This window comes from Labeo rohita, chromosome 1 (genome assembly GCF_022985175.1).
Source record: "Labeo rohita strain BAU-BD-2019 chromosome 1, IGBB_LRoh.1.0, whole genome shotgun sequence".
NCBI lineage: Eukaryota > Metazoa > Chordata > Actinopteri > Cypriniformes > Cyprinidae > Labeo > Labeo rohita.
The window spans coordinates 45031142-45054140 of NC_066869.1; the positions used below are offsets into that span (position 1 = coordinate 45031142).

General features: G+C 38.2%; 1 protein-coding gene across 2 annotated transcripts in view; it reads left to right on the forward strand.

Annotated features, from left to right (window-relative positions):
* Positions 1 to 18195: 18195 nt before the first annotated feature.
* The window catches only part of pard3ba (par-3 family cell polarity regulator beta a), a 193638-nt gene continuing 188834 nt past the window's right edge, over positions 18196 to 22999 (forward strand). Inside the window, exon 1 of one of the 2 annotated variants that reach the window (XM_051111003.1) lies at positions 18196 to 18683. In XM_051111003.1, coding sequence (XP_050966960.1) covers positions 18567 to 18683 — 117 coding nt within the window. In that variant the 5' untranslated portion in view covers positions 18196 to 18566. The remainder of the gene's footprint in view (positions 18684 to 22999) is intronic. The other variant, XM_051111009.1, reaches the window with a different exon arrangement.

A 22999-nucleotide genomic window follows, 5' to 3' on the forward strand; every position in this document is an offset into this window, starting at 1 on the left:
ATCCAGCTTCACTTACAGGAGAAGTGAGTATAAGGGTTTTTTTATGAATCTTTGCAATCACCTTTCCCAATAACGTGCTAGTTAGCAAGTTTTGTGGCTAAATGTGGCTAAAGTAAACAGGTTCGTCACTCCACAGAGAGAAGAGAGGGGCGGGGCGAGCAGAGCTCATTAACATTTAAAGCAACATCAACCAGAACAGGATGATTTTTGAAGAGCTGATTTTGGCATGGTAAAAAGGTGTTTTTTACACTACCATTGAGAAATTTTAACCAAAGCAAGTGTGGCGGGAGGAGCAAAATGACAGACATAGTGGGTGTGACGTCAGGCCTTGGAGAGGCTTTTATTAAACAATAAAATAACCAAAAGTGTCCAAAAAGGGGGAAAATAAAGTGTCCAAAATAAACAGGGGATCTGTTGTCCTCATCGTGCTGGGGGTTCCGTGAAGGAGGGGCAGTGTTCGGAAGGGAAGGGTCCAGGTAAGGGGCGTCTGCATGCGCTCCCCTCTGAGGTGCGCGGCGTGAGGGGCGGCGACTCCATCTAGCGGCTTTGTCTACCTTGGCCACGTCGCTTCCTGGAGATTAAATGGCTCGGCATCCTGGCCCGCAGCCATCTCACGGGTGCGGTTCACATCCAGTAGCTCATCATTCGGTGGCCCTCATCCCCTCAACACTCCCTTCCTGGACCCTCGAGGACACCAGCGTGCATGCACGGGGGAAGAGACCGGTCTCCCGAGGAGAGGCGTACTCGGCATTTCAACAGCGGCGGTGATGAGGCTTCATTCACGTCAGGTGTGCCTCATCACACGCCGCCAGACCTGGCTGTTTCGGCACCCCTCCTCTCTCGCAGACCCACTCCTGTCGGGAGCCTGGTGAAGGCCGGCGATTACCGGACAGGATGATGATGATAATTAGGGGGGGAGGCAGCCGACTCGTCACAGCATGTTATAGACTTTTCATTCATCAAGACCCTAAGAATCATATCAACTTGTGGAAAATGGGCATCCGATGACCCCTTTAAAGAGACAGGCACAAAAAGTGTTTCTGCTTACACTCAAAATAGGCATTTTCAAAATGATATAATAAATAATCTCTGGGGTATTTTGAGCTGAAACTTCACAGACACATTCTTGGGACACCTGAGACTTATATTACGTATTGTAAAAAAGGTCATAATAGGTCTGCTTTAAATAAGTTCACAGTACTTATTACTATTAGTTTCAAAGCTTAAGCTCAACTCACTGGGTTTTTTACAGTGATAGACAGATGGATAGATAGAGCAATATAAATGAGTAACTTTATAATCAGCACATTCTTTACTATAAGTGGATCTTTTCGTCTTCACTCAAGAGGGTTGATTCTTTAATCTGAGTTTAATTGTTTTGACGGTGACCAGTGATCCGTCATGTAAATGGGTTAATTATGCCTGACCTATATCATGAGTGTGATGAGATGAAGTATCACACTGACTTGTTTGTCAATGTGCTAAATTTTATAAGCACAGCAAAAACTAAGGGGTTTAATCAAGAAATGCACACAAAAAATGAATTTTGAAATCATCTAAGTTCATAACTTAGTTAGTTTGAGTACTTTTTGGAATATCCTGACACATGTAAAGAGACTTGTAGAACAAGTACAACTAAAACAGTTCCAAAAGCCATTAAAATAGAAATAAAGCATGAGTATAATTCTGTGAGGTGTGGTAAATGATTAAAGTAAGCTACTATGACAGCGTTAAGCATCCAGCTGGCTCCAAAAAGCTAAAGAACGTATTAACGTAGCTTTGTCTGTGAACGTGGCGAGCATGTATTGCAAAGTCCAACAGGGTTTTTCATTGTGATAAATGAACAGTGCCATTCAGTCATATTAAACCGACGAGTTTTCACGCCAGCCAGCTGTTCCCTCGACTCGGCGATCGCGTTCCCCCCCTCAATTTAAGTTCATCACAACCTCACCAAGCCAATTCCTGTTATTAGCAGTATTACCTCCACCCTGTTTGCTTTTGTTCGAAATGTACCTCGTAATTGCCCAAATCGCTGTTAGACATTTGCAGCAATTAGTCGGGAAATTAGAAACATCGTGCTCGCTCTGGAATTGCCGTAGTTTTTCATCACAGGATTCGTTCGCTCTTTGCTAAGTGTTAGCATGCCATAATGAACTTTAATTAAGCTTCTCCCCAAATGTAGCGGAAATTGCAGCACGAGCGAGACGCCAGCGAGGTGGGGAAAGATTTGTGACAATCCGCTAATTTGATCCATTAGGCACAGGTGTAAGTCTGTGCTAATGCTAGCGTTTCTGTCTTAGCACCTGTTAATGTGTGAAGATTTCAGGTTGTAGCTTATTTTCTTCTTTATTTTTAACAAGGAAGGTCAAAAAAATCACTCTTTTCAAGTACCAGTCCATTTTTGTCTCTCAAAGACCTAATTTTGTACTTTGTTAGGATTTTCAGAATTGCATCATTGAAGCACATTTCAACTGGTCATACTGGTGTCATTGGACTTTTGTTTTCAATGTAGACAGAAGTGATCAAGGATGATATATATGGCTATTAAAGTAATGAAGTTGGTGCTGTAATTGCTTTTACAGTCTAGGGTCAAGAGAGTAGGCTTTACATATAGGCCAAAATGCACTTCTGCACGTAACCAGTCGCTTTTTGACTTTAATCAGTCACGAACAGAGAGGGGCTTTGTGTTGGCCGTTGTTAGACATGGTTGAAGGCTGTTTTCGTTGCTTAAAGAACGCTTTGTTCATGAGTTAGTGATTAAAGGAACTGATCACTGTCATAGTCGCCCACATGGGTTTTGCTGAGAGACCACAGTGGACCTTTAAAAACAAACCAGAGTGTTTTTTCCACACAGTTTTTCAACACAGAAAGAAAAGCTCTTATAATTAAATGAAATGATTTTAACAAATTAAAATGATTTCTTGTGGGAATAGCTGATATAACTGATACATTTTAACTGATAGCTTTGCTCTTACAGAAATTAATCAATAAATAAAATGTAAAATATCTTAACACAATATTACTGTAACTTTTGTAAGCACTGAAACAACAAATTAAAATTATTTCTGATGTAAATAGTTGATATAACTGATATTTTGACTGATAGCTGTGCTATTACAAAAAAGAAATAAATAAATAAATAGTACTGTAAAATATATTAACACAATATTACTGTAACTTTCATAAGCATCAAAACAACAAATCAAAATGATTTCTGATAAAAATAGCTAATATAACTGAAATATTTTGAAAAAAAAAAAAAGAAAAAATGGAAATAGCTGATATATTTTGATATAGCTTTGACTTTTTAGAAAAAAAGAAGTAAAATATATTAACACAGTATTATGATTTTTGCTGTATTTTTTAATTTTAAAAATAAATGCACCAAATACATTCTATTCAATTTAATGTTTTTTTTTTTTTTTTACACAAAAGTTTGTCAAAATTTACTAAAATATTAGGAATACAGAATTTTTAAATATGAATTTAAATAAATCATATATTTTACTGACACAATATTAACACAATATTACTGTAACTTTAGTAAGCATCAAAACAACTAATTAAAATGATTTCTGATGGAAATAGCTAATATATTTTTACATAGCTTTGCCATTAAAGAATGAATAAAGAAATAAATAAATAATGTCAAATATATTAACATAGTATTACTGTTTTTGCTGTATTTTTGGATTTAAAATTATTACTATTCAATTATTATTATTTTTTACAATATTTTTTCACACTAAATTAACTTTAAATTTAGTAAAATATTAGGAGTACTGATTTTTTAAAACATTTTTAAATATGAAATTAAATAAACCATTTATTTTATTCAAATATCAAGTGATTAAGCTTCATGTTATTTATTCATATGTTGTATATATGAACATATGTTTTTATTACAATAAAATTATTTATGTGTAATTACGTTTACCAAATAAAATTTATTTCATTTTTAAAATTAAAGTATCAAGCATAATGTTATATATTCTACCTAAATAAATATGCAAATATATTACATAGAAATGATATTTACCTAATACATACTATTTAATGTCTCTCTCTCTATTACAATAAAAATGTAATTTACCAAACTATTCAATGTATTTATTGATTTATTTTACATACTATTTACTCAAAAAATACAATAAAAATGACATTTATCAAATTTTATTCCATTTAATTCTGCTTTTAAAATTCAAGTATGAAGCATGTTTTCTATATTAATAAATATGAAAATATATAACATAAAAATTATATTTACCTAATACATATGGATAAATATTATTATTATTATTATTATGAGACTAAAATATTAGAATACAGAAATAGTGATCAAGTTTGAGTTTTAATATATATTATTAAAAAAAATCATATATTTAGTAGCAACTTAGTCTCACGTTTTGTCTCTTGTACGTTAAAAACAAATAAAAAAAATAAACAAATACATACAATAAAAAACAAGTAAAATGAAAAAAGGGAGTTCTAACAGATCTTCTTCATATCCAATATCTTCTGTCACCCCTAAGCTCAGCTGTTTTCTTTCCAGACGAAGTTGGTTCAAAGCAAACAGATCTGGGAACCCCGTCTGTTGTTTGGTTATGAGGTGGAAATTGATTTAGGAATGGTAAAACATCGCTTGGTACCCACCGAAGCCCAGATTAGGCAATGAAAACAGATGACACAATCCCGTCTGTTTGCACAAGCCTGTCATATCCTGACACATCCAACCCCAGCCTGCCATAACTGTGCGTAATGAGCATATTCCTCTCAAACAATGCGTCTTCTGCTCGGGCAAAGTGCTCGGCGTCCGTAGGGGCCGGTGATGGATTAAATGGAAGACGCTGGGCAGATGTGGAGGAGAGACTGATGAGAATGATTGAATAAGAGCCAAGACAACGTCCGCAAAGATCTTCCGAGAAAAGGCTTTCGGTAACCGCCGAAAATGCAATCAGGTTTGTTTGTTTGCGCTCAAACGTTCTGACACACGCTAGACGCAATTAAATACACCCACATCGAGTGCAAAGCAAGTCATGTGCATGCATACTAATGCAAGGAATGTGGAATGCAACCATGCGTGAAGAATTTACATGATAAACAAACGTACATCTTGTACTCCAGCACTTCATAATTTGGCATCACTGACATGGGAAGTTTAAAACAGGCCTTGCATTTTTCATTTCTCATATGTCTAAATTATCTCTCTTGCTGGGTAGATAAGGACAGCAGAACTGCATTGTGGGGGAAGTCCTGTCCAGTCAAAATCTCATCATCATGAGATAAAATAAAGGAAGCTGGTTTGTCTATAAACAGACACGCAGTGTATTAAACCGATCTGTTCCCTTTGCTTCAGTGGGTTCTCAGAGAATAAACCACACAGTTCCACCTAAAACAGGAAGGACTAGTGAACGAAGGTGTTCACTAAAAAAGGTACTTTTGATACATGATCCTTCAAACCGACAATGCACTTTCTTTGGTTATGTTTGAAACTGCATACTAGCATGGCATACTTAATGTTTTTGCTCAATATAGTATGCACGGAATGCAAAACAATTGCACATGATGTAATTATTTTTATTTTTTTAAGAAAAAATGCTCAGTCTTTCTACATCAAAATTTCCTGTTTATTTACATACTTGAAAACAGTTTTCACCAGTTTCAACTTAAAAACTGAAGTTCAGCAGCTGTCTTAAAATTTTAAGTTAAATCAACTTAAAAGTACAAGTCATTTCAACTCACAAGTTAAATAAAGTTAAAAGTACAATTCATTTTAACTCATTTTAGTGTAATGAGTTAAAATGACTTGTAGTTTTAAGTTGATTTATTAATTAATTCATTCATTCATTTTCATCCGCTTATCTGGAACCAGGTCGCGGGGGCAGCAGTCTAAGCAGAGACGCCCAGACTTCCCTCTCCCCAGACACTTCCTCCAGCTCTTCCGGCGGAACACAGAGGCGTTCCCAGGCCAGCCGAGAGATATAGTCCCTCCAGCGTGTCCTGGGTCTTCCCCGGGGCCTCCTCCCGGTGGGACATGCCCGGAACACCTCCCCAGGGAGGCGTCCAGGAGGCATCCGGAACAGATGCCCGAGCCACCTCAACTGGCCTCTCTCGATGTGAAGGAGCAGCGGGTCTACTCCGAGCTCCTCCCGAGTGACCGAGCTCCTCACCCTATCTCTAAGGGAGCGCCCAGCCACCCTACGGAGAAAACTCATTTCGGCCGCCTGTATCTGGGATCTTATCCTTTCGGTCATGACCCAAAGCTCATGACCATAGGTGAGAGTAGGAACGTAGATCGACCAGTAAATCGAGAGCTTCGCCTTACAGCTCAGCTCTTTCTTCACCACGACAGACCGGTACAGCGTCCGCATTACTGCAGAAGCTGCACCGATCTGTCTGTCGATCTCCCGCTCCATCCTTCCCTCACTCGTGAACAAGACCCCCAGATACTTAAACTCCTCCACCTGGGGCAGGGACTCCCCACCAACCTGAAGAGGACAAGCCACCCTTTTCCGACTGAGAACCATGACCTCAGACTTAGAGGTGCTGATTCCCATCCCAGCCGCTTCACACTGGGTTGCAAACCGCCCCAGTGCCCGCTGCAGGTCCTGGTTCGAGGAAGCCAACAGGACAACATCGTCCGCAAAAAGCAGAGATGAGATCCTGTGGTCCCCAAACCAGACCCCCTCCAGCCCCTGGCTGCGCCTAGAAATCCTGTCCATAAAAATAATGAACAGGACCGGTGACAAAGGGCAGCCCTGCCGGAGTCCAACACACACCGGGAACAGGTCCGACTTACTGCCAGCAATGCGAACCAGACTCCTGGTCCGGTCATACAGGGACCGGACAGCCCTTAGCAAAGGACCCCGGACCCCATATTCACAGAGCACCCCCCACAGGACCCCGCGAGGGACACGGTCGAATACCTTCTCCAGATCAACAAAACACATGTGGACTGGTTGAGCAAACTCCCATGAACCCTCCAGCACCCTGAAGAGGGTATAGAGCTGGTCCATTGTTCCACGACCAGGACGAAAACCGCATTGTTCCTCTTGAATCTGAGGTTCGACTATCGGACGAATTCTCCTCTCCAGTACCCTGGCGTAGACCTTCCTGGGGAGGCTGAGAAGTGTGATCCCCCTATAGTTGGAACACACTCTCCGGTCCCCCTTCTTAAAAAGAGGGACCACCACCCCGGTCTGCCAATCCAGAGGCACTGTCCCCAGCCTCCACGCAATGTTGCAAAGGCGTGTCAACCAAGACAGCCCTACAACATCCAGACACTTTAGGTACTCAGGGCAGATCTCATCCACCCCCAGGGCCTTGCCACCGGGCAGCTTCTCAACTACCTCGGCGACTTCAGCCCGGGAGATGGTCGAGTCCGCCTCTGAACCCCCGGCCTCTGCTTCCTCAATGGAAGATGTGTTATTGTCTTCCTCAATGGAAGACGTGTTGACGGAATTGAGGAGATCCTCGAAGTATTCCTTCCACCGCCCGACAATGTCCCCAGTTGAAATCAGCAGATTCCCACCCCCATTGTACACAGTGTTGGCAGGGCACTGCTTCCCCCTCCTGAGGCGCCGGACGGTTTGCCAGAATCTCTTCGAGGCCGACCGATAGTCCTTCTCCATGGCCTCACCGAACTTCTCCCAGACACAAGTTTTTGCCTCCACAACCACCCGGGCTGCCGTCCGCTTGGCCCACCGGTACCCCTCAGCTGCTTCTGGAGTCCCACGAACCAACCAGGCTCGATAGGACTCCTTCTTCAGCCTGACGGCATCCCTTACTTCCGATGTCCACCACTGGGTTCGGGTTGCCGCCACGAGAGGCACCAGAGACCCTACAGCCACAGCTCCGAACAGCCGCATTGACAATGGAGGCGGAGAACATAGTTCACTCGGACTCAATGTCTCCATCCTCCCTCGGAATCTGGTTAAAGCTCTGCCGGAGATGAGAGTTGAAGACCTCTCTGACAGGGGGCTCTGCCAAGCTTTCCCAACAGACCCTCACAGTACGTTTGGGCCTGCCGAGTCTGTCCAGCTTCCTCCCCCGCCAACGGATCCAACTCACCACCAGGTGGTGATCAGTTGACAGCTCCGCCCCTCTCTTCACCCGAGTGTCCAAGACATACGGCCGGAGGTCAGACGAAACAACCACAAAGTCGATCATCGACCTCCGCCCCAGGGTGTCCTGGTACCACGTGTACTGATGGACACCCTTATGCTCGAACATGGTGTTTGTTATGGACCGTGACTAGCACAGAAGTCCAACAACAGAACACCACTCGGGTTCAGATCAGGGGGACCGTTCCTCCCAATCACGCCCCTCCAGGTATCACTGGAATCGCCCACGTGGGCGTTGAAGTCCCCCAGTAGAACAACGGAGTCCCTGGTCGGAGAGCTTTCCAGCACCCCTCCAGTGACTCCAGAAAGGCCGGGTACTCTACACTGCCATTCGGCCCATAGGCACAAACGACAGTGAGAGACCTATCCCCAACCTGAAGGCGCAGGGAGACGACCCTCTCGTCCACCGGGGTAAACTCCAACACATGGCGGCTAAGCTGGGGGGCTATAAGCAAGCCCACACCAGCCCGCCTCCTCTCACCGCAGGCGACTCCAGAATAGTGAAGAGTCCATCCCCTTTCGAGGAGTTGGGTTCCAGAGCCCGAGATGTGCGTGGAGGCGAGCCCGACTATCTCTAGTCGGTACCTCTCAACCTCCTGCACCAACTCAGGCTCCTTCCCCCCCAGTGAGGTAACATTCCATGTTCCTATAGCCAGATTCTGCGTCCGAGGATTGGGTCGCCGAGGCCCCCGCCTTCAACCGCCACCCATCCCACAATGCACCGGTCCCCTATGGTCCCTCCCGCAGGTGGTGGGCCCACGGGAGGGCAGCCCCACGTCGCTTTTTTGGGCTAAGCACAGCCGGGCCCCGTGGGATAAGGCCCGGCCACCAGACGCTCGCATACAAGCCCCAACCCCAGGCCTGGCTCCAGGGTGGGGCCCTGGCTGCGCCATACCGGGCGACGTCACGGACCTATGTTGTTTTTCAGCCATATGGGTTTTTTGGACTGCTCTTTGTCTGGCCTGTCACCTAGGACCTGTTTGCCTTGGGAGACCCTACCAGGGGCATTATAGCCCCTGACAACATAGCTCCTAGGATCATACAGACACTCAAACCCCTCCACCACGATAAGGTGGCGATCCCCGGAGGAGATTTAAGTTGATTAACTTAAAATTTTAAGGCAACTGCTGAACTTAAGTTTTTAAGTTGAAACTGATGAAAACTTTTTACAGTGTACTTCTTGTGGAAGCTTGTTTCTGTCAGGGAATAAAAAAATAAATAAATGTAAAAAATCCAAAAACAAACAAACGACAACAACAAAAAATGGCACAATTCTGATTTTGTTTATAACTGTGGTATAAACAAAGAACTATACCAGTCAAAAGTTTTAAATTTTTTAAATGTTTTTTAAAAACTCTCTTCTGCATTTTTTTTATCCAAAGTACAGCAAAAACAGTAAAATTTTGAAATATTTTTACTATTTAAAATAACTGCTGTCTGTTTGAATATATTTTAAAATGTAATTTATTCCTGTGATTTCAAACCTGAATTTTTAGCACCATTACTTCAGTCACGTGATCCTTCAAAAACCATTCTAATATTCTGATTCAAAGAAACATTTATTATTATTATTATTATTATTATTATTATTATGATAAAATTAGCTAAATAGAATTTTTTTTCAGGTTTCTTTGATGAATAGAAAGGTCAGGAGAACAGCATTCATCTGAAATAGAAATATTTTATTACATTATAAATGTTTTTATCATCACTTTTGATCAATTTAAAGCATACATGCAAAATAAAAGTATATGTGTGTATATATATAGAAATTATACTGACTCCAATGTTTTGAATAATGGAAGGATCATGTGACACTGAAGACTGGAATAATGATGCTAAAACTGTAGATTTGATCACAGGAATAAATTACATTTTACTATACATTCAAATAGAAAAACATTATTTTAAATAGTAAAAATATTTCAACATTTTATTGGAGTATTGATGCTGAAAATGTAGCTTTTAACACAGAAATAAATTACATTTTATTATATATTTAAATAGAAAAATATTTTACTGTTATTGCTGTACTTTGGATCAAATAAACGCAGGCTTGGTGAGCAGAAGAGACTTTTTAAAAAAATATTAAAAATCTTACTGTTCAAAAACTTTTAACTGGTAGTGTATTTTGGCAGTTTTTACATTTTACAATTCAGACTTTTTTCTTATAATTCTCAGAATTCTTATAATTCTGAATCTCACAGGATGGATTTTATCTCACAATTCTGACTTTTTTTGCATTTGTGTTTATATTTTACAATTCACACTTTTTTCCTTTTTTTTTTTTTAGAGTTTATATCTTAAATTCTGATATTTATTAATGGAAAAACCTTCCATAAATTCTTTGTAGTTATTTGTGAAATTTACTAGCAATTACTTGAAATGCTAGTGAAAATTGTAAAAATAAACCTTTTTTTTTTTTTTTTTTTAACGGTATACTTGTCTGTAATAGATTAGTGAATTAGCTCACTAAGATGAGTAATTTGAATAAATCATTGTTGAACTAATTCAATGATCCACTTGAGTTCCTGTGCAGATATTGATTTTTTTTTGTTACAAATACATTTTAAAAAGATTATAATACTCCTATAGCAATTTTAATGTTGTGTTCTGAAATTATTTTTTTAAATCAAATGTAAATTCTTGTCCCAATCACATTACTTACAATATCAGAAAATGAGGAAAGAGAGACAAAAAAACATTTACATTTTTAACATTAACAATATAATCACTATTCTATTTATCAAAAAATGAATCTCATCAAGAGTGTTTTATGCATTTTACATTTAATCCAAAATAATAACTCAAGGCAGTAACAATTTGTGAACTTTTGTTTAGCTATTCTTTTTAATAGTTAACTTTTAACTATTTGGAATTTTTCAGATCATCAGTCATCAAAGCTCAATAAATATTGGTCACAGACAAAGAGATTTACTTTACTTTTTTCACCAAGCTGATTACTCATTAAAAACTCCCACAGATCATGTTTTCAGACTATTTTAAGTCTTATTTTGATGTAACAAAGTGGTTATATCTAAGTGTGTGAGTTGTTTACTTGCTTTTTTTTTTATAATTAATCTTCCCTAATTCCTGTGCAGATATTGCATCTTTTTTTTGTAACAATAAACAAAAGAATATAACACTATTTTTATTACAAGTTCACAAAATAATGTTTATAATGCTGCTGCATTTTACCTTCTGATTAAAAAAAATAGCTTGATTGTTAAAATATGAGCAGCTAAACATTTCTTTGACTCAAAATTGGATTAAAAATCCTAAATAGCTCTTTTATTTCAGAGAAGGTAACTGTATGCTACGTTTCCCGTAAGCATTTTGCTCTTCCATTCTGAACACAGCCCATAATAATCCCTTTTACTTCAAGCATACTATGTATATATAGAACACTAAAGACTGGTTTGATGAAAAGCAGAAAATGATCATTTGTTTGAACGAGCTATTTTTGAGTGCAGGCCTCTATCCCTCCACGTTATTTCGCAATAGGGAAAAGATAAACAGCTTTTCTTCCACCAAAACGGAGTCTCATTCTTTCTTTTGCCCTCTCCATGAACCCACTGAAATGATGCTTACTGTCTAACAGCTGCAGAATAGTGCTTTACCACTTTCATACTTGCCAGTGCAATCGAAATAAGCCATTTAATCAAGCCCAATCAATTAAAACACTACAGGCCGAGCTTATAAGCGTGAAATGAATACTTTGCCGCCACACAAAATGAGAGTGGTAAAATGATATTATGCTTCCGCAACAGTGGTGTGAAAAAATATTAGGTTCCTTGTTGTTTTGATCTTTCGCTGCTTATTTCTTTTCCGGATTTTAATAAAAAAACGCTATAAGATAAAGGAAGAACACTTCTTTTTAAAATAATTCAATGATGTTTTCGAACACCTGTGTCCGCTGTGTGAAATTCAATTCCTCGTTCACACAACTGGTCCTTCAACAGCAGTGACGGCCTTCTGAAATGTGATATCGGTTTCTTATATCACTTTGTTGGAATTTTAGCTTCAACTTCCAGGAACTTCAGGAATGTTCCAGAAACTGCTTGTTTCAGCATCTTGACTTGGCCTTCACATGCTTTTTGTTGCATTTTGCTTTTTGATTCTTTCTGTGTTGTACATTTTTGACTTGCTGACTCTGCTTGGCTTCAGCTGTAGATGCACAATGAGAGATTTTCCTTCCGAACGTGCTGAAACAGAGCGAGCCAGCGAGAGTCAGAAACACATTCCCACACTATGACGTCATCACCACCATGCAAACTTTTAGTTGATGTTGATGATATGGAATGCAGTGTCTGCTTACAACTATCTGTTTCACACTTGTTGTCCAACACGTTCCATTTTTGACTCAAATGTACATCAAAATTTTACCAAAAGCCTTGGGGATCATTCAAAGTACATTTAAAAGGATACATAAAATTTAATTCATTTAATTGTAAACCTGTGCGTTTTTTATTATCTGTGAGATGAAAACAGATGGTTCATTTACTGAAATGATTCAGTGATCCAAAGTGCTGAAGTTTGAATATTTATTCTAATAATAAACAAAAGAATACAACAACATTCTATTTTTATTATAACAATTTTACATAATAATAAAGCTGCAAGCAGCAATTTCTGGGGTTCAAGCACTTCAAGGCATTTAAGCACATATGAAAAAAGACATTATATTGTTTATCAAGGCTGTAACGAATATTGTGCGTATGTGTGAAAAAACATGCAATATACAATCATTTACACCCTTGAAAAATGCGATATAGCCACATATCACAGTGGCCGATTTCTTTCAAAATTCTCACAGACCTTTAGGGCCGGGAGTCAAACAGGGCCACTAATAGGTGCTCAAACTTCATCGTCCAATGGCGGGCATGGTTTTTGAGATACACAAATGTCCTTATAGACACTTGTGGCACTTTGGACCAAGATCGTGTGTACCGATTTCATGCCAATAGGACAAACGGTTGTATAATTATGGCTGTCTTACAGTGACACCAAGTCGCCAAGCTCCACGACTTTTTTCATGTGACCTCAGATTGAGCTCTTACATATGCGTTGTGAGTTTGGCGAAGATATCTCATTTCGTTTAAAAGTTATAGCTGTTTTAGTAAAGGTGGCCCCGCCCCTTTTGAACGTTTTGGCATCCCTTTGTGATAGAGAGTCGAAAGTCAAACTTTTTTGATATTATTGAGAATCTTCCTGAACTGGTTTTGTTCCTAGGACTAGTTAGCAAAAGTATGTTTTTCAAAAAATGCGAAATACCCCAAAATTTTGCCTGGGTGACGGACAAATCCGAGGTGTGCAATTTGTCTGGCAAGAGACAAGGATTCCAACGACATCAGACACTTGAGCCTGTGGTGAATGGTTTAGGAGTTATGAATGATTCTGTAGTTTTGATCGCTATAGCGCCCCCATCAGGTCGAGTGGGGCAAGCTTTGGTGATGTGGCGAGTTAAACTCTGCAGGTCATTGGCACTCCAGTACCAATGCTGCCTATCGTTGTAGACGGTGTGAGTACTACCATCCCTAAGTTTTAAGTCTCTACGACTTACGGATTGGTCTGCATAATCAGTTTTACGTGGTGATTGGTGATCCTTGGCCATTCTAACAATTACAATAACGCTATGCGCTAAAACACTATATTTATTATGTTTAAATTAAATATAATAGTTAGAAAATCTGCATGGGTTTCTTTTCTGTGGGAACATACAAGAAGATATTTTGAAAGTCATAATGTTGAATTGAACGAACATGCATTAAAATCTGACAGAAATGTGATACATTTTTCATTTTGGGTGAAATTTTCCTAGACTAGTCTGTTCAAGGTGAACAGACTAGTCAGCTGCTTTTTTATTTTTTTTTTTTTTCTGAATTTTCATAAATCTCTTTTCTACAAGAGATCTGTCTCATACTCTAACACTGACACTGATGAAGACTTTTTTTTCACATATGCCTTGAAACTTTTTTGATTTTGCTCTAATGGCCGTTGATGCAGTAGAACTCCAGTTTCCTCCAGTTTTTTAAATTCTTCTTGCCATACTGGATAATTGCACATGGCCACCCTGAATAAATTCTGACAGACTGGAAACCCCTGAGAGGATTCACCTCTATTCCCAATGTTCCTCATTTAGAGAAAGTAGATCTTACTGTGATTCGATAGTGTCCCGGAGCCTAAGAATGGCTTCAAAAATTGACATTCTGGTTGAATTTTGTTTTTTTACCAAATGTACTCAAAATAGTATTGGCCTAATATGAGCCGTAGAGAGTTGGCTGACCCTCATTATCGCTTCATAATTATTTTTTAACACATTGCCAGAAGGTAATAGATTGGTTTGAATATATATATATATATATATATAATATTATATGCTCACTTTTCACAGCTATATCAAGTAAACCTGGATGGGCAAAACATATGGGCCATTCTATAGGACTGGTGCAAACTGCTGTCCCACAACCAAAAAACACATTTAAAAAGCATTTAAGTATTCAAATCTGTTTACTAACATCCTTCTATTGTCTACTGAAACCCACAATCATATTTAAAATATCAGTAAGCTTAATATACATATAAAATCAACATTTATTGGGTACTTTCAATTGGGAGGTGACTGTCCCGAACCCTGACCTTTAAATTTCAACTCATGTGCGTAAATGGGCCCCATCATTTTGAGGTTAATGTGTTCAAAATTCCAATTATCTGTGTATAACACTTTTTTCTGAAATTAAGCACAATTGTTTGGGTGTTATTCCATAAATTTTAGTTCTAAAAAAGTATCTAAAATTGTCACTACCGTAACAGTCACGACTGAAACATGTCTTCATTGTTTCTGTAGTGACAAAAGGGAACACAAAATCATTTATTTGGGAGAAATAAACTAAAACTAAGTACAGTTATGTCAATTTTTTGTATTTAAGTATGTTTTAGTATGTGGGTTAAAATTCTGTGATGTGTTAAAAAATGTGACGTGGTTGCTACCAAAACAATAGTCACTTCCAAAAATGTGCTGTCACAAACGAAACATGGGATGTTTTGTCAAAAAAAAAGTATATTGAATTATCAACTAAGATGTTATGATAATATTTGGTTCAGTGTATAATGAATCCTTAGCTTTATAATCAGTATGCTTTGAACTCCAACTTTGCACCAGTTTTGTAGAATGGCCCATTGTTATTTATTTTTACTTTAACTTCAGCTTTTTCTTAATCACCCTGCAGGCATGAAAAACGAAAATAATTTATGCAAATAAATGATATGACACAAATGAGAGCACTTGACTGGCTAGCAATAGCTGTAGACAATGAAAAGCTAATTGGCAGTTAAAGGTTTGTTTATGTAAGGACTTACAGTTGATTTATGTTAGCGCTTCCCGCTGATTGTAGCCATCATGTTAAACGATTGCTCGATACCCTAGAGATTTTTGAAATGCTCTCATGCTTAAACAATTCTGAGCATTTGAGGCACACTGTTTTTATAGTTATAATGGTTACGGGAGAGCTACACCAGCTCCATTAACTTCTCTGCGCTGGCTAAGCAGTATTTTTGATGTTTGACACATCTGTCATACTCGCTTTAAATGTGTGCCTCATAAACCTCATGCGCTGAGAGACCATCTACACTTCCCAAATAAATGGATGTTCCAAAAACATTTTGCGCTTTATTTTTCCCATTATATTTTATGGGGAGGAACGGGACTGTAAACCATAACTTTCTCCAAATGGTTATGGTAATTCTAGCATTAAATGTGCTGTTGAATTGCATATATGAGAAATCGGATATCAGAAAAAGACAAGCCTGGGTTTTGGCTGGCACAGTCACCCCTCCAGATGGCACAGTTTGGCATCTCCTGTGATAATGATGGGATGGCCTAGGACTTAATGGCAGTGCCAACTTTTACAACAATTATCCAGTGTATTGTTGTCATATTGGTGTATAAACTACAAGAACTGCTTACCATTCAACTTTTCTAAACACACACAATACCATTCAAAAGTTTAAGGTCAGTAAAATGTTTCTTGAGCATGTTTCTGAAGGATCATGTGACACTGAAGATTGAAGTATCACAGCTTTGCATCACAGGAATAACATTTAAATGTACTGAAATAGGAAACAGTAGTGTAAGTCTTCTGGGCAAGTAGTCTGGGGAGCGATAAAAAATGCTTGTGCATAATTAATCTGAACTAATTAAGGAACATGAATGCTATTTAGAATTTATTCAGACTGTGGGAAGAATAAAGCTGTTGCATCGCTATCTTCATGTATATGGGTGATGAGAGGGCTGGAAGGATGTAGAAGGAGGTTAATAGTAAAATTGGGTCAATGAAACACTTGCCAATAGGGACACACAATAGTCCTTTGAGAATAGCCCATTGTCATTGAAATATGTAGCTGCAAAAGCAGAGCCTGGGGACTGTGAACTAATATTTCAAACAGGAAGTCTGGCATTTTGGAAATGTTTATATACACAGAGGTTAAAACAAGATTGTCTTCCTTAATTTAGATGAGCTTCACCTGCAATATAACTGCACGACCTAGTCATTAAACTTTTTTTACACAGTGAATATTTCTCAGAGCATAATAATCAGTTTCTGCATAGGTACATACCTTAAAGTCTCTGCATCAAAATAGGTATTTCCACTGTTGTTTCCTAGGAAAAAAGATCCAGTTCATTTACATAATACAGTTGAAGTCAAAAGTTTACATACACCTTGCAGATTCTGTAAAACGTTAACTATTTAATAAGAAGGATCATACAAAATGCATTAGTACTGACTGAAAAAGATATTTGACATAGAAGGCATTTACATATAGAGAAAATAATAGTTGAATTTATAAAAATAACCCTGTTCAAAAGTTTACATACGCTTGATTCTTAATACCATGTTGTTACCTGAATGATCCACAGCCGTGTTTTTTTAGTGATGTTGTTCATGAGTCCCTTGTTTGTCCTGAACAGTTAAACTGCCCGCTGTTCTTTAGAAAAATCCTTTAGGTCCCACAAATTCTTTGTTTTTTGTTTGTTTTTTTTGTGTGTGTGTGTATTTGAACCCTTTCCAACAATGACTTTATGATTTTGAGATCCATCTTTTCACACTGAGGACAACTGAGGGACTCATATGCAACTATTACAGAAGGTTCAAACGATCACTGATGCTTCAGAGGGAAATATGATGCATTAAGTAACATTAACTTTTTGAATTTGAAGGTCAGGATAAATTTAACTTATTTTGTCTTCTGGGAAACACGTAAGCATCTTCTGTAGCTTCTAAAGGGCAGTACTAAATGAGAGAAATATGATATTTAAGCAAAATAAGAAAAATGTAAACATTCTGTTTAAAAGTTTACACCCCTGGCTCTTAATGCATTGTGTGAGTGTTTGAACCTTCTGTAATAGTTGCATATGTGTCCCTCAGTTGTCCTCAGTGTGAAAAGACTGGTCCTCAAAATCATACAGTTGTTGCTGGAAAGGGTTCAAATACACAAAAATGCTGGAAAAACAAAGAATTTGTGGGACCTTAAGGATTTTTTATAAAGAACAGAAGGCAGTTTAACTGTTCAGGACAAACAAGGGACTCATGAACAACTATCAGTAAATAAAAAAAGCTGTGGGTCATTCAGGTAACAACACAGTATTAAGAATCATTTTTATAAATAAATTCAACTATTATTTTCTCTTGTGGACAATATGTAAATATATTTTATCTTATTCAGGTCAGTACTAAATAAAAAATAACATGCATTTTGCATGATCCCACTTATTTTGGTAAAATAATTTAGCAGATTCTGAAATGTATGTAAACACTTGACTTCAATTCTATCTATCTGTCTTTTAAAGGCTGATGTCCAAAAGCTTAAGAATGTCACATATTTCATATCTAACATTGATATTTCTGGTTATTTTGATTGTGCAACTATGACATTATAAGAGTTTATTTACTGTCAATTGACCAGCTCTATTTTTACTTATGTGAGATTCTCTGTCTTGACTCTTATTCATTCTTACTAAGCCATTACGCAGTTAAAGGACATCTTCCGTTCCGCAGTTTTGATTCTCTATAAGGACTGAGCCTGTGTAGCTTCATAAAGCAGGCCGTCAATCACGATAGTCAGAGTTATTCACTATCTGCCGCTTCCGGTTTCGCTCTGGACTTCAGCGGGCGCCAACTCGGGAAAAACCTATCGAGAATTTTCTCTGTTATCCAGGACTGTTCAATCCTGTTCAGAGTGTGGTTTGGAATGATTACTGGACGACTATTCCGTTCGTGGACTTAATATTGGCTTCCTCAAGACTTTTACAGCACTTTAAAGAGAAAGAAGATCACCTGTAGCCGTTGACCAATGACACCTGTTGTCTCTTCAGCGCTCGCTTTGAGGGAAACTGTGCTGTAGACAAACTACGAGGATTTTTGAACGTTTGATGACGCAGTTAAGATGAAAGTGACGGTAAATTTTGGGGAAACGAGGATTGTCGTTCCGTGTAAAGACGGTTGGATGGTGCGGGATTTGATCGATCAAGCCACTCAGAGATACAAGAAGATTGTTGAACAGGTAACGCGTTGTTTTCAAGTTCTGAAACGATGAGACAAACGGATAAATAGACGTTCATAAACTTAATTATTTACTAGGGATTGTGTAAATGTCGTCAGTTTGAAATACGTGATTAAAACTTTACCTGTTTACCGGGTAGCGAATCGTACTATGACGAAGGCCTGGTTAATGAATATTAATTAGACGCAACTTGAGAACGTTCCTAAAAGGAAAGAGAAGCTCATTAATATTAGGTACGCTGTAGTGACGTTCCGAGGCTCATTAATATTAAACGTAAGCCTTCACCGTAGTGCGATTGGTAACCGGGTGTGCCCTCAAGCACCGATCACGTGATCTCGAGCTGTCAGCACAGACATTTTTCAGATTTCTGGTTATTGTTTTGAATATTCATTATCTCTAGACATTCCTGCGATCTGATACTGGTGAAAAAGTTTTGTCCAGCGCCTCAAAAATGCAAATATGATCTTTAAGGCTGCACAGTATATGTCTGGGAAACTGGGTACTAAGGTAGATCGTTAGACCTCTGATACCAGTGACTTTCACTTCACTTTGGTGTGAATTTATTACAGTTTCAACACACACACACACACACACACACACACACACACAAACGTCTATACATTACATATAGTATTAGGTTTGAGGTCAACTCAAAAGAAATAAAAAAGTAAACCGCTGTTATGTGCACAGAAAAGTTGTGTAAGATTTGTTTTACTGCTCCAGCAATCTTAGTTTTATTTACAACTTAAAAAAATCTAGCACAGTATTTATTGTGTTTTTATATCTTGTGCATTATTTACATTTATTTTGGTGGTTGTGATTTTGCATTATTTGATTTATAAGCAGCAGCCATGATTGTTCACATTGAGAATGTATGTAAAGATTTATCGATTGCATTAATTTTGACATTTTATAATGTCTCCATAAGTATACTTGCTTAAATATTGCTTCTTAATAATAATCATAAATTATACAATTTTCAGATCTTCTAGCTAATGCAATACTCAGATCTTCTAACTCTTAATATCATGATTCATTTATAGCCTACATAAACAAATCCCAACTATATTCCATTATAAAGGGGATCTTTGAGTGAGCACCGGCTCTTTTTAATACTACAATGCTTGGTTACCGGTAACTATTCTACTCCTTTTGTCCAGCTACGGCACTAAATGCCAGTTGGAATAAAGAGGGGCTTATGTGACGAATACAGCCGTGTCATTAATCGCTCCCTATCTCCAAATGCAGGTGGCAGGCTGTGTTTGATTAGTTTGGCCTGGGCTCTCGGGCTGAGATGGCTGGCTTTATGGGAGGTTTTAGTATGCCTGACTGATGGACGTTATCGGCTGAGATTGGCTCAGTCGGATGGGATGGGACGGGACGGTGCCAGGCTTGCTGGGGTAGACGTGGGCGCTTTATCTATTCTGTCAACCCACCTCTCGGGTCTCGTGCGTCACTGAAGTATTGAGCCCTTCATCTATGATAGCGGTGCGTTCGTGATGTGGTTCTCCTTGATTAGACCTTGTGCATATTGGCATAACAAATGGGCAATTTGTGTTGATGCTAGTTGTAAATTTTGAGATGCGAATATGAGTCTGCTATAGAGTGATGTTTCATTTTACATTTACTTTAAGACATGTTATTAGTTTATGGTATGGCCAATTTACAATCATTATGTTTTATTAATAAAGTTTCAGGACAATTACATTTTTAGTTCCAGTTCTAGCATGTGTTTTTTTTTTTTTTTTTTTTTTGCAGTAAACAATGATCAAAATCTTAGTTGCGTGCATGCAATGGATGCATTAGCACCTTTTTAAAGTAGTCCTAATGAGTAAGTTTTAAGCAGTCTGACCCAAATATGCATTTTTTTTGTTCAAACGGCACAATTATAAAGTACTCAGCCCCATGTCATTCAAGATGTTCATGGCTTTCTTTCGTCAGTTGAAAAGAAGTTGAGGTTTTTTGAGGAAAACATTCCAGGATGTTCCTCCATATAGAGGACTTCGGTGGTGGCGAATGGGTTGAAGGTCCAAGTTGCAGTTTCAAAGGACTCTACATGATCCCAGCAGGGGAATAAGGTTTGTATCAAGTGAAATGAATGGTCATTTAAAAAAACAAAACAAAACTTTTTAACCACAAATGCTCCTTTTGCACTAGTTTGGCTAAAATCAAATAGGTTTAGTTACAGTGTAATGCATCTATGAAACATGTCTCTAAAATGACCAAACTCATTGTATAGGTTTGATATTAAGGTTTTATCATGATAGACACCGGTTTTACTGCTGTGACATGCAACCTTTATGTTAAAATGAAATGAAACCACTTCTCATAAAGAAACAAGAACATGGTCTTCTTTTCAGTGAAGGTATTATTAGGTCTTCTATAACAACTTGTTTACCACATTCTTTCAAGCAGACATATTTATTTATATAAATAAATTTAGATTTATTTTTATTGGCTACTAAAGTGATTTAGTCAAACAGTGAGTGATTTTCTGTCTTTCTTTTGTTGCTTGATTAATATGAATGCCACAGACAATAGCAGCTAAATTAAGCTGCTGTGCCTTTAAAACCGAATGCACGGATGGACTGAAATGCGTCTGATATTCTCCAGACTGTTGATGTTCACCTAAGACGTAACCGAGTGTATTAACGTGAATACTCTTCAAAACATGCAATCGATATCATTTTGTGTGTATTTCTGTATTCATGAGACGCAGAAGAGAACTTGTGCGCTGTGTGAGAGGCGCTGCTTTGGTGTCTGCGATCAGAAAACCGGACTGAATTGAGTTCTCCTTTGTGTCGTCAAATTTATCCATGTCTGCTCTTCTTTTACTCCCAGTTGTTGACATTTGTTTTATGAGATGTGCAGCAAATGTGTGCTAGCTTATAGATCAACAGGCTGTGATACAGTTCAAATGTACGTATCTAACCACAAATCTTTTCCCAAATCGTCCCTCCCTAACTTTTTTGTCACGTTCTTATTAGTTGATGAAAATGTCAGTAGATAGTTTTGCAAAACAAGTTTTTGTTTCGTTATCATCTCGTTTTTGACGAAAAAATGTCATTGTTGAAAATTATTTGTCAACAAAATGAACACTGGATGAAGTTGGAGGAGAAAATGAGATGGAGTTTTCCTATCTTACCTTTCTGAACCAGAGTACACAGACAAAGACCTAACCAAAGTCAATAGAAGGCAAGCCTGCAACCTTTAGCCAAAAAAGCATAACAGCTAAAGCTAATGCTTCCAGTTTGGGAAATGAGACCAGTGGCCTTTGAATGTATGTCAGTGGAGGAGAGGCTTCACTACACTGAATAAATAAAGTGCTTTTTAGAGGAAACAGCTTATTATTTAATAAATCGACCACCTATCGGCTAATTTTTAACATGTTTTACATTAAACATTGCTTTTGGATTAAACTATTTTTAGAGTTTACACCAAAAAAAAGTCACTTATTTTTTGCGACAAGTGGGATTCAGTTTATGGCACTTCCCATTCATTCCTATGATATTTGTAAACGGCGATTTAGTGCCGCACAACTCTGAACTGAAATGCAATGACGTCAAGCCTGTAATGTGATTGGTTGTCAAGGCACATGTGATCCAAGTTGACCGTTACGCTTTCGCCAATAGTAAGTAATAGAGACCCTCCCATCTCTCAATAATACGAAAATCTCTGAACTAACAGTGCGTGACATTTCCAACTTGATTACGTGATGCGTGAAGTCACAGACATGCATCGCAGGGCTAGTGCAAGATGAGCATTTGTGATTAAAAAGTATATGAATGTTTATTTTTTTAGAAAATGACCAATCGTTTCACTGTAAGACCCTTATATGTCGGCTGGGATTGTGTAGAGCCCTTTGAAGCTGCATTGAAACTGCAATTTGGACCTTCATCCTGTTGAACCCATTGAAGTCCACTATATGGAGAAAAATCCTGGAATGTTTTCCTCAAACTTAATTTCTTTTTGACTGAAGAAAGAAAGACATGGACATCTTGGATGACATGGGGGTGAGTAGTTAAATTATCAGGGAATTTTTATTCTGGAAGTGAACTAATGCTTTAAGAAAGCCACAAAAAGCACATTTTAATTTCATGTTGATGTTAGACTGAGACATACTTCACTGCTACCTATTTGAAGATGAATCTTGTTACTGGTCAATACACATCATTCAACCTGCTGAGCTACTGCTATGCTTCTAAAAATACAGTTAGCAGTCTGTCTGCTCTCCAAAGCCACTCCTGTAAGAAAACAGTGAAATAAAGCTATCCGTCCCACTCAATAATGTTTACGTGTCCAGCAAGATCTTATGG